At 42.4% G+C, this 17,640-nt stretch overlaps 4 protein-coding genes across 4 annotated transcripts; 3 read left to right on the forward strand and 1 right to left on the reverse strand.

Moving 5' to 3' along the window:
• Positions 1–620: 620 nt before the first annotated feature.
• Positions 621–3,882, forward strand: sike1 (suppressor of IKBKE 1). Its single transcript, XM_057040200.1, has 5 exons — positions 621–1,049; positions 1,618–1,723; positions 1,805–1,947; positions 2,050–2,163; positions 2,936–3,882. The coding sequence occupies exons 1-5, from the start codon at positions 891–893 to the stop codon at positions 3,059–3,061; spliced, it is 648 nt and encodes a 215-aa protein (XP_056896180.1). The 5' UTR covers positions 621–890; the 3' UTR covers positions 3,062–3,882.
• A 373-nt stretch (positions 3,883–4,255) lies between these two features.
• micos10 (mitochondrial contact site and cristae organizing system subunit 10) lies at positions 4,256–5,987 on the forward strand. The gene is made up of 4 exons (XM_057041038.1): positions 4,256–4,402; positions 5,265–5,312; positions 5,605–5,711; positions 5,787–5,987. Exons 1-4 carry the CDS (start codon positions 4,330–4,332, stop codon positions 5,790–5,792), a joined length of 234 nt encoding a protein of 77 aa, XP_056897018.1. The 5' UTR covers positions 4,256–4,329; the 3' UTR covers positions 5,793–5,987.
• Positions 5,988–6,909: 922 nt separating this feature from the next.
• htr6 (5-hydroxytryptamine (serotonin) receptor 6) lies at positions 6,910–10,950 on the forward strand. The gene is made up of 3 exons (XM_057041037.1): positions 6,910–8,486; positions 9,389–9,523; positions 10,594–10,950. Exons 1-3 carry the CDS (start codon positions 7,557–7,559, stop codon positions 10,948–10,950), a joined length of 1,422 nt encoding a protein of 473 aa, XP_056897017.1. The 5' UTR covers positions 6,910–7,556.
• On the reverse strand, positions 10,367–17,547 carry tmco4 (transmembrane and coiled-coil domains 4). The gene is made up of 14 exons (XM_057041036.1): positions 17,292–17,547; positions 16,658–16,808; positions 15,927–16,101; positions 15,675–15,702; positions 15,440–15,569; positions 15,039–15,136; positions 14,380–14,523; positions 14,165–14,284; positions 13,566–13,730; positions 13,336–13,472; positions 13,123–13,207; positions 12,902–13,019; positions 12,672–12,789; positions 10,367–12,037 (listed from the first exon to the last, which is right to left on the reverse strand). Exons 1-14 carry the CDS (start codon positions 17,332–17,334, stop codon positions 11,636–11,638), a joined length of 1,914 nt encoding a protein of 637 aa, XP_056897016.1. The 5' UTR covers positions 17,335–17,547; the 3' UTR covers positions 10,367–11,635.
• Between the last annotated feature and the right edge of the window lie 93 nt (positions 17,548–17,640).

Genomic DNA, 17,640 nt, shown 5'->3' on the forward strand with positions numbered 1-17,640 from the left:
GGGCCGATGGGAAACTGAGTGCACAGCAGCCTGGTGTGATGCTGAAGCTGCTCTTACCCTCTTTTTTAGGGGGGGGTCGACGACTATGCCAGTCAGATGTTCAGTTAGAAGCAATGTTTTCTTGGAAGGCTGAGTTAAAAACTAAAGATTAATTCGTGTGAAGTGCATATTGTCATCAGACTATTTATCCCTCCTATAACACACAGATGCGTTTGCTGTCATGCGTTTTTTTTTATTTTTGTTGCAAGAATAGCCACCCGATAGATAGATGGACGCATTGGTGACTTTAGATAACCTTGAGCCGATCCCTGGTCCCCACTCGGCGGCGGCGTGTCATTCTTCTCCCCTATAACCTTTTGATGGTACCTTACCTCCCATGGAGAACAATGCAAGTTTAAGTATACAGTACTTCATACATAGACCCAGTTGGATCCTGGGATTGGTTTTTTTTTTAGGTGTTTGAGTCTATTAACAATTAATCCGCCCATTCAATCATTTTCTCTCTGTATCCTATACACAAATTGGAAAATAAATTAATCCTTGAGAGACCGTCCATAAACGTAGCTAGTTGCAGTAGTTCATTTTATACGCTTGGGGGCGCCCGTTTATGGAGGGTACGGGAAGTGACGTCACCACACGGCTTCTGACACGGAAACGGCAGCTTTGACAACAAAACAGGTGTCAATTTTAATTTTAAGTCGTTCATCTCAGGAGAGAGTCAGTTATTTTATTCAAATATAGTTCGCACCTTCACCTGTTGCCGTACAGCTGGTCGAGTTCCTTTGACTGGAAGCGAACCAACACAGATGGTAAACACTGTGAACTCTTTTAATTTGGCTGCCTGAGAGCAGACTTTAGCTCGTTCACGCTACGTTCTGGACTTTTATTAAATGTCCTGCACTTTGGAAAAAGTGTTGGGCGATGCCCGGACTCTCCTAGAGAGGCTAAAAGAACACGATACGGCCGCCGAAGGGCTTATTGAACAATCCGGCGCACTCTGCCAGAGGGTTCATAACATGCGGGAGGTGGGGAATGCCCTTCCAGACAAGGTAAGGGCGCAGAAACGAGATTTCATTCAACTTTATGGTGTTTTAGGCTGCACTGCTCTGTTTACACATTACAGACTAATCAAGGTTGGGCGAAATCCTGACAAATCAACGAAAATGTTCCATTTAAGGACCCCACACTTTAACCCCATTAAAATATGAAACCACACACCGCTGACTGATATTTTTGAGAAAATGAACCGTGGCTATCAGTACTAGCAAATGTGTAGTGTGTAGATTACTTTAAAATATACGGTATTGCTTTGACAAAACAACAACGTCGTAAATTGCTGCTGCATTGATGTACAGCGTTAATTTTCTTTGTTGACGTTTGCTTACTTGTGTATTTAAGTAAAAAATAAGTGGTTTGTAATTTAGTTCACCGGTACCTGAGCCATGCATTCTAAACCTCAATGGTCCACAGGCCCACGGACGTAATTCCAGTTTTCATAATTTGTGCTATTCTTGTGGGAAGTAAAGTTTGCTTAAAATGTAAATTATAAGTTTAATTCAAAAATCTGACAGTTTTGGACAAAAGTGAGTGAGCCTGCTTGCTTTTTTCCCCCTCCAGACTATAGAAGATGCTTCAGAGATTCGGGAGCTGAGCAAATACAAGCCTCATGTGCTTTTGACTCAGGAGAACACTCAAATAAAGGAACTGCAGCAAGAGAATAAAGGTACAAAAAGATCTGTGTTGTTAGAAGGAGAGTAGTGTGTGGTATCGCTTCTGTAACACTTCTCCCTGATTGGCTTTGCAGAACTGTGGTTATCTCTTGAAGAGCACCAGTATGCGTTAGAGTTGATCATGGGTCGATACCGCAAGCAGATGCTCACGCTGATGATGGCAAAAAAGGAGCTGGACACCAAACCTGTGCTGAGCCTGCATGAAGATCATGCCAAAGTATGTCTGATGTTCCATTTATAAAAAAAGAAAGAAAAGTCACCTCCCAATTATTCCTGAATTTGGACTTGGATATTGTTGATTTAATGTTGATTTCTGCAGGAGGTACAAAGCCAGGTGGAGAGGATATGCGAGATGGGACAGGTGATGAGACGGGCTGTGCAGGTGGATGATCAGCACTACTGTTCAGTACGTGAGAGGCTCGCTCAGTTAGAGGTGAGCACAATGCATCATTAAAAAGAAAGATTTGATTTTATGTCACCAGTTTTTGACAATAAAGGTAAGGACAAGATACAGCTTAAAAAATGTATATGGGACCATCATAAATTTGCTTTATGAATAACAGGTTTTCCTCTTTTCTTGCTTTTATATATTAAACACTGGTCAGTATCATTAGACTTTTTAAAGATTTCACCAAAAGCTTCTTTCATGTCAAAGTGAAACCAAAATGTGGTTGCAAACTGTCAGTTAAAGTGAGTGTAAAATAGATCTTGTATAGCTAGTAATAGAGCCAGTTAGTTGCTCTCAGCATAGTCACAACTTTTGAACTATTGAAATGAACTTTTCACCTTTTCCCTCAAAATATTAAATGCTTACATTCAGCCAACTGCTATAAAGCCAAGAACTAAACCTCTCTGTTTGAAGGGGTCACTATCTTAAATGTTTTTTTAGATGCAACACAAGACATTCAGAGTATCAAAGCAGCTCAGTATCAACTTTAGTTTCAATATCAACTCACTAGAGTGAAGATAAACAGAGGGCTCAACCAAGAGAGACCTGCCCGTAAATATCGAAAACATTCTAAATATTTATCATCACGTCTTAGTAGTTTATTCTTTTGTTGCTGAGACTTTCAAAATTTGGGAATATTGATGAGTAAAAAAAGTGTTTTCCATTGACTCAATACTAGAAAACTGCATGAGAGTCATAACGACATAAGCTGGACTAAGTAATTCAAAACCATCTGCCATTAAATCTCTTTATTCAGATTGAGAACAAGGCGCTGCAAGACCTCCTGGCTATCAGTAAAGCGTCTGTGAAGACCGTAAAAGAAGAAACCAACCAGCCAGCAGAAGAACATGAACAATCCCCACAGGCAGCATTCAATGAGTGATCTGAGGTGTTTTATAGAGGGTTAACATTTTTCCAGAGCAGAGGGCAGGTTTTAATGGCCTCTGTACCTGTATTCACCATAAAATATAAGATAGTATGCAGTTAAACTTCCACATAACTAGTACTGGAAGTCATTTCATTGTAGATTGTACCTGTGGATATAGCAGCTTTATTGATTTCCCTTTGATTAGCACATTTTGTGGATTATTACTGAAAGAATGCCACATAAACTATGACTTTTAAAGAGATATTTTGGAGTTTGGTGAGCCACTAGTGAAGCAACAATGATGGATCCACAGGTAACTTGTTTTGGCCAAAGATGCTTTTAGACTTCAAGATTTCAGTCTCTCTCTCTCTACCATTGCTGCAGGTAAATCTCTGTCGACAGCACTATTGTAGTTTAGTCTATCTAAGACATTAGTTTCTGCTGCTTGATAATCAGTGCCAACAAGATGACTTTTGGTTATTTTCAAAGTGCCGTGGGTCATTTTTATGTTTGTATTTGATTCTAGTAATTTGCTGACATTTTTCCAACTGTTAAAATGGGATATATTCTTATATTTTTCACGCTAGTTTTGTCGTCATACATTTCGATGCGTGCAGAAAAATTACAATAGATGTCCCCTCTTTGTGTTGTGACAGAAAATGACATGACAACCTGCCAAGATGGTGTATACAATTTAAGTATTGTGCATTGTACAATGTATGTCAGAAAGTCAAGAAGTTAATGTTTCTAAGGTACATTTGCTGTAAAGAGTTCATGGTAGTGTTCTGATTTTGTGTTAAATAATCTTAAATCATTAAAAAGGATTTTCAGTACAACTGTGTGGATGTCTTCTCTGCTACCTCTGAATTTTCATAAGAAGATACGACCCGACATACATAAAATAGTTTACGGTGAAGCACAGCATATAGAGTGGCTGCTCTTTTCTTTTTTATTATTCTGGTTCTATAGTACGTAGTTAGCCGCAATGGGGCGCCATTAAACCATGACTGTGACGTGATGCGTTCACGTGAAGAGTCGCAACCAAAGATACTGTTCGATTCACAACATCTATGTTCAAAACGTATATTTTAACTAAATGTTAACATCAGATTTGTCGTATAATGAAGGAGTTAACAGCCCCAGCGCGTTGAAATGAAGGAGTTAACATCCCCAGCGCGTTGAAATCAAAACGCTCCGACTGGTCAATGTCAGTGGAGGTTTTTCCTACAGCTTTGAAAGCACCACTGGAGATTGGCTTCACGCTTTTAGCCTGACACAAGCTAATGTTCAGCATGTCTGAGAAGGAGCTGGGCAAAAAGTGGGACCGATGTCTGGCAGACGCTGCCATTAAACTCGGTAAATACTCCAGACTGTTCTTTGTTAAAGTGGCATTAAAATGTCCCAGTATAAGGCCAGGCATTGGAATATAGGACTGTAGTTTACAGTTGTCATTGACTGGGCGAGAGGCTAACTTGTTAGCCTGAGAGGGCTCGTAAAGGACAGTTGAATGACTGGTTAGATCTAATCACTCACAATTACATTTATAGACAAATATGGTGTTCTTTAGTGTTTTAATGCAATGCAATCGTAATGTTCCATTTTTACTTACGATTAGGTCTCATTATTTGCGGTCACCTTTGGAAACTACCCAAGTAAAACAGAAAAAATGTTAATTTGACGCTTTCATACGCGTATTCATGTATTGGTCCTAATGCCTGAAATGATATCGACGATATTTGTTAACATTGCATTACCTAGCTACAACGCCTCGGCATAAAAACCCTGAAACCATTTATGTAACACGTAAATGTATCATCTTCCAGGTCAAAGTTAGACTTTGACTGAAAAGGCAGAGTGACTTTGAGCTCTAACTATTGGAAAAAAGCACAAGAATTGCAAGATGGTTGAAGAGAGTTTAGCCTGATATCATTGAGGTTGCATTAATTCTGGTACTGTTTCTGCTCTTTTTGGTAGTTTTATTTGGTGTTAGTTTTTTATGTTGAGAAAATAGTAATGCAGGTTAAATGATTCATCATTCCATCCTGTGCTTCGCCCCACTTTGTGTACAACCTTTCTATATATATTGAAGTACGCGTTTATTATATATAGGCTGATGCTAAATGCTAATGTTATAAATGATAGCATATGAAATCAATTAAAATGTCTGCTAATTAAAAATGCATTAATCATGCCTTCCCGTGTGTCTTTTATTTTCCAGGCTCTGGACTGGGATTAGGAATTGTCTTCTCTGTTCTGTTCTTCAAACGTAAGTCGCCTAACAATAATGTGTTGGATTTGGCCCAAGAAATTGATTGTCGAGGCTATCGACATCAAGGCATGACCTGAAATCGATGATTATTCCACCCCTTAATGGAGCGTGCCTATTAATGACTTGTTGCAGTGGAAATCTTCAAACAGCACCCAAAATGCCACTGTGAATAATAAGGCACAACAAGAAAGATGTTTGAAATATTTTATAGTTCATATCCGGTATGTTTTTTACCGAAGCTGCGGTGCATCGCTGTGTGTGACAGATCAAGTATTGGTTTCATTTGCAGGGCGCACATGGCCAATTTCGTTTGGCTCAGGAGCGGGACTCGGAATGGCTTATGCCAACTGTCAGAATGACCTGAGGTCGCATTATTTACAGCCCAGGAGCCAAAAGGTTTGATTCTAAACTCAATCATCTACCAGAATTCCTAATCACTGCTTCATTTAATGTGTCTGTTTTCTTTAACAGGAGTAATGGCTACGAATCATCAAAGGGCTGCCGTTCAAAAAAGTTATTTTCTTGTTTTGTTTTTGAGAGATTCAAGAGTTGCATTGTTATACAGTTACAGCCTTGACTCGCATTTAAATTGTACATCATGGCTCTGTATGATTTGTATGTGCCTAATCAGGACAGTCTGTGTTTATTTAATAAAATAATCCGAACACCATATATGATGCCTCGGTGATTCATATCCCCCATTCCATATGCACTGAAAGAGGTTTAAAGCAACTGCAACCAGATTATTAAGCACTAAAACATGCAGGAAGTGTAGTGTAATTAGGATTGTTGTTGATATTTAATAAAAGACAGCGTTGTGCTGAATCTGTGTTGCATAGGAGGCTGGGGGCTGCACTGCATATGTGAGCCCATAAGGTGGTGGGCTTGGTATTGCTGTGAAACACTCAGTTAGCTGGCAGCAGTTGATCTAATGTGGTTAATGATGCGGTTTAATCAGGTCAGAGAGAGCATGAATATAAAGAGCTTTGCTTATTATGGTTAACACGAGCTCAGCCTATTGGCATGCTGAAATACACAGTCTGGATTAAACCTCGTTTTTACCTCTGCATTGATGAAATGTTTAAGAGTTCAAGTGCTCCATTTGGGAAGTAAAGCTGATTGTAATGTCAGCCTGCTCGTAGGCTGCAGAAAATACTCAGGGAAAGCAATTCTGCAGACATGGAAAACTAGATAAACCATCGCATTTATTTTAATAAAGCACAATTATAAAATGCAACGCACTTAGCATCTGAATGACATGCTGTTATCATCATAATGACTAGGGCACCCAATTAATTCCAGGGTTCTAAAACTGATTACACTCAAATAATAATAAACTGTGAGGAAAACAATAACAGGACAAGGTGAGTTGGGGGTTGGGTTTTTTCAAATAGATGTGACTTTATGGTCCCTTTCAATATCGCTGCAACAGCCTCAACAGTTCAAACACACACACACACAAACACCAAACATGGAAAAAAGCCCACCCACACCAGTTCCTATGATGTAGAATTAGCATTTCTTGGCTGTGATTGTGCATGGTTATGCATTAACAGCTCTATGCTTTGACACGCTCCATGTGAGGAGCTGTGCACTCCGACTGGGAGGTGCGCTGGAGTGGCCGACACGGGGATTAACAAGGAGCAATGGACAAAAAGGCAACATTATGAGGACCCTGATACCTGTGGGGCACTTATGAAAGCAGGCTTGCTTACAAATGACTGCCGTGCAATATTGTGCCGCTTTCTGCACCCCTCTGCTCTTAGAAAAAAAAGAAAAAAAAGGGCACTCGTGAGATGCAGCAGCAGCAGCGCCTCATCTCGTCAAAGGACTTTGCGGAACCAGCACAATCCCACTTCTGTGAGGGGAGGTAAAATTCTGAGAAAGGATCCTTGTGCTTCTCTTCAGCAGTTCCCACCGTCGCCTCGTCGAGCTTACTTCTGTGAGCGCCCTCCTCCAGTGGCTCCCGTCCTCGCTGTTACTCATTCTGGCTCTCAGCTGTGGACGACGCAGCAACCTACCAGCCAGGATGGAGGGTGATGAATGAAGTTGGGGTGCTGTTGTTTTTTCCAGCTGAATTTCCTGGATGGACTTGACTGATGGACTCACGGACTAATGGAGATCAGATTTAACCCTGACTGGAAGGGTCCTTGGCAGCTTCACTGCTCTCACGGCAAGATCTTTGGGTGTACAGGAGACCTGGGTAACATGTGGCACATTCATCAGCGGCTGCTTCTTTGAATGACATCCAACACCATGGCAGACTTTTCCCCATCTGGCTCATTGGGAAGTTACAATGGCAGCTCTCCCGCCACCAGCGCCTGGAACATCACCAGCAGCGGGCCCTGGTTGTTAGCCTTCATGTTGGCCGTCATCATCCTCGTGACAGTCTGCGGCAACATGCTGCTCATTGCTTTAGTGTTTGCCCATCGGTCTTTGCGTTGCACCTCGAACTGCTTCCTGGTCTCGTTGTTTCTGTCTGACCTCATGGTGGCGCTGGTGGTGATGCCCCCGGCCATGCTCAATGTGCTGTGCGGGGCCTGGGTGCTGTGGCCTGCTTTTTGCCCCATTTGGCTCTGCTTCGACGTCATGTGCTGCAGCGCGTCCATCCTCAACTTGTGCGTGATTAGCCTGGACCGTTACCTCTTCATCATCTCGCCGCTGCGCTACAAGCAGAGGATGACCTTTCCTCGAGCGCTACTTCTGGTAGGGGCTGCTTGGGGGTTGGCGGCATTGGCGTCCTTTCTGCCAATTGAGATGAAATGGCACAGCTTGGGCCACTGGAGCAGACAGTCAGCCGTCCCTGGAGTCAACGTTGGCAATATCACTTCTTACTTTGACACCTTGTACCCAGAGTCCTACTTCCAGTTGTCGCCATCGGGGGGCCTTTCATTTCAGTGCCGCCTGCGGGCCACCCTCCCCTTTGCCCTGGTGGCATCCGTGCTGACGTTCTTTTTGCCGTCCATCGCCATTTGCTTCACGTACTGTCGCATCCTCCTGGCGGCGCGGAGGCAGGCGAAGAGGGTTGCGGCTCTGAGCCACCCGCCGTACCCGCACCACTCGCTTGGTGAACCTTCGAGGCCTCCATCCTCCGGGGCCGCAGGAGGGCCACCTCGGCAAGACCGAGATGACTGCAGCCATCAGGAGCCTCATGTGTCGCAAAACGTTCCGGTAAGGAGCAAAGGTCAAATGCACAGTTGACAACAAAGTGATACTGCAGAGCGGTGGAGTTCCTTCTCCTTTTGTGTGGTAAAGCTTCAGAAAAAAAAGCAAGCTGGTAGCCATATTTGCCCCGCGTAGGATCAAGTTTCTGTCACTGCGAATGCTAAGCGGAACTACAATAACGATGACAATTATGATAATCCTTCAATTGATTAGCCCGGCTCAAATCGGAAGTGGTGCTAAACGTGCTGCCTGATCCACAAGTTGAGCAAATGGATTTGAAAAGATTTGGAAGCGGTGGATGTATGTCACGGTAATAATGGGCAATAACATGTTGGTGATCCACACCAATCTAAATTAAACTTGAGAATGGGGTTTGAATGAAAAGAGAAGTGGACACGGAATCTTCTGTTTAAAGCACATTCGGTGTAATTTAGTCTTTTTCTTTTTTAAGGGTTGTCCCATTTTTAGGGCTCTTGTAATGAGCCATTAACCTTTACTGGAGAAGGATATTAACAAAAGAGAAGCTGCATAAAATACCTGCATGAATATTGTATTCTCTTGTATATTCATCGCTGTCCTGGACTAAACGGTAATCTGGCAGTAGGGATGTGCCATAAAGTCTTTGCAGCTGAGAGAACAAACCAGGCGGGGGTGGCCCCCGAAGTCAAAGACTGCCCTCATACATCGAGGCGTGTGACTTCACTATCCATTTCTTCAAAATGAACCCTGTATACTCTAAAAAGTGTGGAAGGAATGCCTGAATGCTTGGATATTTCTCAGCACCAGGAAAATAATATTTTTTCCACAGTCTTACTGAGAAAAAAAAAAGTGGGTGAGGTGTTTTTCAAAACACAAGAAATATTTGAACTGAAATTCCATGATCGACCATTGCTCTTTACCGTCCGCAGCCATCTGTGAACAGTGAGCGTCGCCTGGCCCACAGGCACGGGAGGAGGGCACTGAAGGCCAGTCTGACCTTGGGAGTCCTCCTGGGGCTGTTCTTCAGCACCTGGCTGCCCTTTTTCATCACCAACATGGCGCAGGTAAGAGGAGCCACTTAAAAAAGGAAAATCAAATGGAAAGAAGCGCCTAAAGGGTGAGGTTATTTGTCTTTCCTTTGTCACATGTGACTCACTTGGTTCCTTTTTCTCGCAAACATATCCACGGATGCTAAAACTGTGAAATATATGCAAAACAACACAAGAAAAACAACACTTGGATACAGGTCTATTTTTGTGTTGACCAGCTTTCGCGTCACAGCTCTTGCCAAGCAATCCATCGAGGAAATGGATTGGCATTTGGGCTTCGCGTGGCTGACTCATTCTGAAGCTTTGAACACACCAAATACCATTTAAGTGCAAATTAATTGCTTTTTTTCTCCCCAATTTAATTTTGGATTGCATTAGCCCGTGTTCTCATTATGAACAATTAAACTTCCTGGGCACTAGCATGAGTAAATAAATGTGTTTTTAATAAAGAGCTTAATCTAAATTGGTAATGACACTCACTCTGTTTTGTAGGCTTTCAATGAGCCAGTCATTTGATTTCCCATCTGTGCCCTCACGCTTCTCCCCTGCATAACATAGAGCACAGAGACTTGACTGTGTCTGTGCGATCCTTCCATTTCGCACTCAATGTGGTGTGTGAAACGCACCCCTCCTTCCCGTCCTATACACCCACCACCTCCCTCCCCGATCCTCATAGTATTGGAGGCTCTGCTCCAACAGCTGTCTCCTCCTTCAAGCTGCATTGGTTACTTACAACATCAGTGTTTCGAACAACAGGCTGCAAAGAGGAACTCATTGCATTTTTTTTGGGATGTTTTTGCTGAGAGCAACGAATTTAAAGCTACCCACACCCAAGAATGGCTTTGAAATTTGACATGATGCTTGACAATCCGCTTTATTGGAAGTCGTTTCACAAAAAGAGAGGTTTTTTTCACAGTTCAGCATAGTACTAAATCCTTATTTTGGATATTTTGTTGAGCGTAATACTGTATTTCTCCTTGAGTATAGTCTTGGCTAGGTCTATGTTTTCTTTCACATTTCCACACAGAATCACATTTGTAATTTTCAAAATGATCACAACAGCTGAACATCGTGTCTTTGCTCAGGCCGTGTGCGAGTGTGTCCCCCTCGCCCTCTTTGACGCCATCACCTGGCTGGGCTACTGCAACAGCACCATGAATCCCATTATCTACCCGCTCTTCATGAGAGACTTTAAACGAGCTCTGGGTAAGCTCCTTCCCTGCTGCTCCTCGTGGTCAACCAGACGACCTTCGCCTGTGCTCTCTCTCTCGCTCCGCAACTCTGGGGACCCTAACCTGGCCGGCAGCCCCCCGTCTCCCCTGGCCTCCGACTTGACGCATCAACCTGCCACTGCCACTGACGCAGTGAACCTGCTGGATGCCGAACAGGCAGGCATTGAGTTGCCTCTGCTCCTGCCCAATCAAGTGGACACCCTGGATTGAAATAAAGTGAGCAAATGTGTTCTGGGAGGATTTCTGGGCTGGAAAAGTAGATCAAAGCCAGCAGGGAAAACATCCCCAGCTGACTTCCTGGACAGGGCCTCAGATGGTAAAAAGTAAAAAAACAAGATAAATTATTCATGGGCCCAGAACAGATGCAATCTTTGTCTTAAGAAATGTGCTGCAGCAATACTAAAACACATAAGAGGGATTAAAACTAGTCTTTAAAAACAAAACAATTCCATTACATTCTGCACGCCTTAATTCTGTAAACCTGAAAATGCAGCATTCCACATTGAACGAAGGAGGAAAGTCTACATTGACTGCTGGTTATGTGGAACTTCGTGTTGTTATTAACATACACCGGCTTTTATGCAGCATCCGCTGAATACTGACGATATCAAAATGCTATTTGATCACATGATGACTGCAGAAAATAAATTAATACAGCCGAAAAGAGCATTTAGCGGCCAAACGAGGCCGTTCATCCGAGGGTCCAAGCTGCATTGTGTCACTGTGTTGAAAATGTGATTCATATTTTCTCCATCTCCAAACAGCTTTGGAATTGGACAAAACTAGAGAGGATTTTTTTTTCCCTGCAGAAAGCAGCTGGTCGAGTGACACGCTCTTTACAAGTCTGACTATCTTCGTTTGTGGGTGTCATCCCAGCTCCATGATGTGTTTATTGTCATCTCCTGTCGCGAAAGTCTTTACAAGCAGATATTTCCTCGGCAGAGCCTTCCTCCTTGGGAGTAAGTGGCGAAATGTTCCTGACCTCAGCGTGACTCACGCATTCCGAATCGCTTAATGACTCCAGCAGGTCAGAAATATCAGGGATATCCCAGCCATCGCCTGTCATGTCTGCCACCTCGACGGTTTCTTCTGAACAATTCGCACCGTCCTCAGTTTGGCTTTGTTTTTGAGTCACTTGCTGCTCACGAGAGACTTGATCCAGGATTTCTTCAGTCCCCTTCGCAACTGTTGCAGGCCGGTGAAGAGCAAAGGAAGCTCCTGGTACTTCTTTGGTCGGAACTCCTACTGCCACCAAGATGGTGTCCATCTGACGCATGTAATCCAAGTGACCGTTCACCTGGGAAGCACAAATCTGGTTTTTACTCTGACCAAACATGAATATACCGTTTGTAAATGAGGATGTATGTTTCAAATGTGGATGAAAATATAATATAGTTCGTGCAGATTTGTCCACATGGCTTTCACACTTCACACCAACTGGAAAAGCTATATGTCTACTCTATAAGGCTTTGGATTTGTTTTTAGTACAATGTGCTGAAAGTTCTCATGTAGTGTGTGGTGCTCGCCTGTAATGTTATGCAGCAACTGTTTAGTTACCCCCCACCCCACTGTTTGGGTTTTTATTAACAATAATGATGTTTACATAGGAAATAAACTGTGAATTTTAAATGGAACTGACAATGGGGAATAATTCCAGGAGGAAATTAACCTCCTCACGAGATGATGAGGAACAAATCCGAACAGACAAATACTGACCAGGTAGCATTCAAATCCCCAAATGAGTGCTAATGTCATTTTGTCCTTGAAACTTAAAAATGGGTAATCTTAGGCTGGGTAGGAAAACATTTAAACTAGAAAATATGTAGGAAACAAAGGTTAAAAAAATGTTTTTCAGTCAGACTGCATTTACATAACAAATGATTAATTTTGGACACTTTAACAGCTCTAATTTAAATATTGGTCTGACTCACCACGGATGACAGATCAACATTGATGATACGGCGATTCTGGATGGCGACTGGCTGTAGCCCAGCAACAGAGAGTTGAGCAGCTGAACTTCTGTACAAGAATCCCAGAAGCCAGTCTCCTCTGATAGGTGGATGTACACATACAATAATAAAATATAACTTAACAATAGAAATCACCAGCAATAATGGATTGTTTTTTCCAAAATAACCTCAAAAGACTCTTGTCAGTTCACCTGCAGTAGCCGTTCACTATTTTGCCAGCCACCACTCTGGTCATCTTCTCCCAGGCTTTTTCGGAACCGTCCACAGGAGCCCCCAAGAGGACCACATCCTCCACTACTCCTTCGCTACCTGAGCAACCACAGCATAACCCTCAAACATATCATCTAATTTGTGAAGCAATGACTGAGCTACAAAAGCAAATGATATATTGTGGACAGTATGATGTAGCTACCTTGGTCATTGGCAAGCTCCTGCAGACAGTAGTAGATAACTCTGGCCCCCAGACTAAACCCTATAAGACTGACAGGCCGCTTGCCCTACAAAAAAAGATATTTTATTTCAGTTTCATGTGTTATTTTATGATTTATTTCAACATCATATAAGAGCATCCACAGAAAACAACAGGTTTTATACAGCTAATCCATAATAAGAGGAGGTGCAATACCTGCTGTCTACTTCTTAAAACCTGTGCTAGGTGTTTTCCCACTTCAGCTGAGCGATTCAGACAAACACACCAGGGGTTGTCGATGACACTCGCCGCGGCCAGCAAAGACGCCGGCCACGTCAGAGCTGCTACGATACCTGAACGGAGCAATGGAAGAAATTACGCATTAACGTGGTACTAAATAAAGGTCAATGGAACCAAAGGACTGATTAATTCCTACATGACTGTACCTGAGAGCACGGTATACTTGAGGGCTTCCTGGGCAACAATGCTCACCAGACCATCCAAGAGAGAGGCCATAGCTGAGCCCAGATCCCTGAGGAAACGTGACTCCCACACCAGGCAATACTGTTCACCGCACTCGCCCAGGCTAACCCATGGAGCCTGGAAGGAACCTGGAATACAGCAGTCGTGTTTTTTAATGCAAGACAACCATGCAGCACTTACGAGGCACTTGAAAATGAAGTGCTTTTTTAAACCTATTGTATAAAAAGGGCTACGAAGCGAATAAAAATGTGTCATTTTGTGGAAGAGAGCCTTATGTAAAATCTCAATATAAGGACCAGCCTTACTGGGCCTGAAAGTAACTATGAATATTAAACAAGACTGCAGTTCTAAGGGGTAATTTGTTTGAAGAGCAAATTAATTACATTTACACTTAAGCATGTGTAATTAAAAGTTCAAAATTGCTCATTTCATCACACACATGCAGCTGTTACCGTGTCACTCAATAAAACCACTAAAGCACAAACAAGCCGTCCAATCTGACCACGGATACAGCACGACGACAAATATGTTGTTTTAATTTGTGGAGAAAAGTCATACATACTGTATTTTCCACTGCAGAGCCAACCTGTCACAGCTATGGTGAGGTGAAGATGCTTCCCAGGGCTCAGTGGCAGGAACTCAAATTCCTCTATGGCCCCAACACATTTGTTCATCTTATAGCCTTGCAGGTTCAAAAATTAAATCAGGTGAGACTCTGGCTGGAGAAATAAATAGACAATCATAACAAAAAGGTAGCGATGCAGCTAAAGTACAGACCAGTTAATCCGGCTCCTGCTGCTCCAAACAGGGACGCCATGATGGCGATGCCAGTGGCTGAGCCCAGAGCAGCGGCACCTCCAGCCCCCAGCACTGCGGTAGCCCCCGCCGCAACCAGCGGAGCGGCCAGCCCACCTGTCACACCTGGCACAGGCACAAAGATGCAACGGAATCAAACTTTTAATTCCACTGATGCGAATCAGCAAAGCAACAACAATTAAATTAAATAATAAAATGAAAGCATTAATGCAACAGTACCACAGTAGGGGTTCAAATATTTACAGCACTCGAGTGTAACTATGTGGAGTCATTAATTAAAGTTTTATCTAATGGTTATTTTGCAGTTAACATGTTTAGAGATTTATACTTCCTATCTTGTCAAACAAATAAATTAGTGAAAGTAAATTAGAGTCAGCTGTAAGAACTATGTACACACTTGAATTTTGTCTTTGGTTAGAATTTGGTTTGAGGTTTCTAAATCAAATTTGTGATGCTCAGTGAACATCGCATAAGAGAATTTCATTTTTTGAACACTTAAATAAATAATTAAATAATTATGATTAATTTTACAAAAGACTACTAAATAAATGTAAACGAATTAAACAAGATTGTTACAAAATAGCAGATGAAAGTTTGAAAACCAGAGCAGCAATAATCACCAATCACAGTTCCACCGCCGACTGTGGCTAAACCAATGAGGAGGTAGCGCCTTAACTTCCTTCCTCTTTCTTTCCTCCTCCTCCGAGAAGACTCCTCTCTAAGAGAGATGAAATGCCAGAGATGTCACCTGTATTATCAAAGTATTCATAACCCATTAATGTAATCATCTAAAAATAACAAAACAGCACCTTCTAGTCAATTATTATACTGGCTTAATGCAATGTTATGCTATCACTGTTATATTCAGTACACAAAATGTAGAAAAGGGAACACAATGTTTCCTTTTCAAGATACATTATTTGCAGTATTCTTTTTAGAATAAAATGCAGAATGGACATGAAGGTGCAAACAATGTCTTATAATCTGCCATCACACCCTTGTCTGTGCCCCCGTGACTTACTCGCTCTCCTCTCCTCCTTCCCCCAGTTTCTCTACCAGCGTTTGCTCAAACTCCTCCAGCTGCTGCGAGCAGACGCGCAGCAGGCAGCTCACGTGGCGGATGAGAACCCTCGCCCTGGCGTCATACTGGCCTGAGTGGGTCGCAGTGTTTAGGAGAAAAATAAAAAGAACAAGGACATATATGAATTTGCACCGATGTCAAGCGGGTAGCACTTTATTTAGAACAGGATTCTCACCATCTTTGACAGAAAATGACACCAGATCCTGCAAACCAAAAAACCACACATATATCAAAAAACACAAAAAACTTTCATTCCATTCTAAATGTTGTCCCTGTTCATACATATTAACATTTTTTTAATATAATTACCGGTACTTAAATCTAGCTATCGAGTCAAAATTTCATATTGTTGCCACATAAACCATGCTTTTTTCCCTTCATGCCAAACGTACAAGTTATTATTATCCTCTATTAAAGTGACAAGAACCTTCACGATGGGGGTAGACCCAGCGGCCAACAGAGGTTCAGCTTGGAGGATAGACAGAAAGGTGTCAGAGCCCTCAAATCCCAGGCCTGACAAAAAAGCCCCCATCACTGGCATCACAGATTCATCCAGGGCCAGCCAGCCGACCAGGTCCTGCAGATACTGCTCCCGAAAAATGCTGAGGATCACACGCACACAATTCATCTTCTTATGACAATTAGAAGAAATGACTGGATTTTTCTGTGCATATAATTGCAAGGACAGTGATTACAATTAAGCCCTTACAGTGCCTGAAGAAATATCTGTCTTTCAAAGGCAAGGATTAAAACTAAAAAACTAACAAGGCCCAAATTAACATCTTCCATTTAATGGCAATGTGCTTAAAACAGACAAGTCTGTAATAATGAATGCATGTTCTAGAGAAACTGCCACTAACACTATGCAAAGTCTCTAACCATACACCAAATCCAAAAAAAACCCCACAGAATCCTGGCTTATCGCTCAAACAACCCCACCCATCCGACCAAAACGCTACATGAATGTGTTGTAATTGAGTGCGGGTGCATTTAATTTTTATCTGGATTCGAGAGTGCACTGTGGTATAATGACAACTCCAACTCCAAGTGGAAATCAAAACTAGATTTTCATGGAAGCGAACACGGAGCACATTTCTGTTTTAGAGGTGGGGAACAGACACAGATGGGAAACATGACATTTCTTGCTGTCGGTCTCACCTGTTTTCGGGTCCAGTAAACAGCTGGCCCAAAGAGATGCCACACAAAGCAGCATAAGCAAAACGGCTCTGTTCTGACAGCTGTCTGCTGATAATCTCCTCTGGGCTGGGATCACAGAGGGCATCTTGTGTTGTATCTGCTCCCCCTGGATCTGATAATGGGATAAATAAAACGTAATGTGCAACTTGTCCAAGCAGTTTAAGTAAACCAAACATAGGCCATGCATTAGGATGGGCCAGTTATTTAGGGATGCATGATTTCAGTAAACCTGGCCTGATCATTTTTGAGTGGAGTTTGACGTGTAGCATGAAACTGGGTTGTATTGAGTCTTTTTCATATCCCTGTTGGCTTAACCTCAATTCAACCGTCACTGGGTGCTAAAATAAAGGCGACCTACATGTTTTGTCCATAGTTTAAAGCTAAAACTTGTAAAATCCGCATTGTAATTCAAACTAGCGAACCTCAATCAAAAGCAACACCGGGGTTAGCTTGTGTACAGCTGGGTGGCTGACAGTCGCTGTTAGGCTAACTTCAAGAGTTAACCCGCTAGAAGTAAGGGGTAAGATTTCACAAGATTGTTAATAATAATCAGGCGCATGCAGTGTGTAACTAATAAACATAGTTTACATGGTACCTGGATTAAAAATGCTGCCCAGACTGTTCTGTTCTTCCTCCATAGTCACATATGTCACAACTTTGAGCCCTGAACTTCTGTTGCGTTCAGGCTCTCACCATAAACTCCTGGAATAAGTTGTCAATACGTAGTTACGTTCAAATGGTTGTAACGCAATTTTGAGGAATCGTTGATACAACAAAATTTCCCAAAGAACTTTAAACATGACCGTAGATTTAAGTGGGTTTTTATAAAGGGAAGTTACTTTTTCTTTATAACAAAAGAAAACAAAATGTTCGTTTGTTGTTGAGTTAGGGAAACTGCTTGCATATAGGCTTGCCACCTTAGGTCAATAGTATGGTTTCACATA

The sequence above is a fragment of the Takifugu flavidus genome, chromosome 8, assembly GCF_003711565.1.
Source record: "Takifugu flavidus isolate HTHZ2018 chromosome 8, ASM371156v2, whole genome shotgun sequence".
Taxonomy (NCBI): domain Eukaryota; kingdom Metazoa; phylum Chordata; class Actinopteri; order Tetraodontiformes; family Tetraodontidae; genus Takifugu; species Takifugu flavidus.

Bases quoted from the DNA above. Each gene is read 5' to 3' on its own strand.
- sike1 (XM_057040200.1), top strand. From the start codon at position 891: ATGTCCTGCACTTTGGAAAAAGTGTTGGGCGATGCCCGGACTCTCCTA. The intron at 1,050-1,617 runs GTAAGGGCGCAG...TTCCCCCTCCAG, and splicing joins GGAATGCCCTTCCAGACAAG to ACTATAGAAGATGCTTCAGA. The intron at 2,164-2,935 runs GTGAGCACAATG...CTCTTTATTCAG, and splicing joins AGAGGCTCGCTCAGTTAGAG to ATTGAGAACAAGGCGCTGCA.
- htr6 (XM_057041037.1), top strand. From the start codon at position 7,557: ATGACATCCAACACCATGGCAGACTTTTCCCCATCTGGCTCATTGGGA. The intron at 8,487-9,388 runs GTAAGGAGCAAA...TACCGTCCGCAG, and splicing joins ATGTGTCGCAAAACGTTCCG to CCATCTGTGAACAGTGAGCG. The intron at 9,524-10,593 runs GTAAGAGGAGCC...GTCTTTGCTCAG, and splicing joins TCATCACCAACATGGCGCAG to GCCGTGTGCGAGTGTGTCCC.
- micos10 (XM_057041038.1), top strand. From the start codon at position 4,330: ATGTTCAGCATGTCTGAGAAGGAGCTGGGCAAAAAGTGGGACCGATGT. The intron at 4,403-5,264 runs GTAAATACTCCA...TTTATTTTCCAG, and splicing joins AGACGCTGCCATTAAACTCG to GCTCTGGACTGGGATTAGGA. The intron at 5,313-5,604 runs GTAAGTCGCCTA...TTTCATTTGCAG, and splicing joins CTCTGTTCTGTTCTTCAAAC to GGCGCACATGGCCAATTTCG.
- tmco4 (XM_057041036.1), bottom strand. From the start codon at position 17,334: ATGGAGGAAGAACAGAACAGTCTGGGCAGCATTTTTAATCCAG. The intron at 15,570-15,674 runs GTGAGAATCCTG...CGACCCACTCAG, and splicing joins GTCATTTTCTGTCAAAGATG to GCCAGTATGACGCCAGGGCG. The intron at 13,473-13,565 runs GTACAGTCATGT...TGCTCCGTTCAG, and splicing joins CAAGTATACCGTGCTCTCAG to GTATCGTAGCAGCTCTGACG.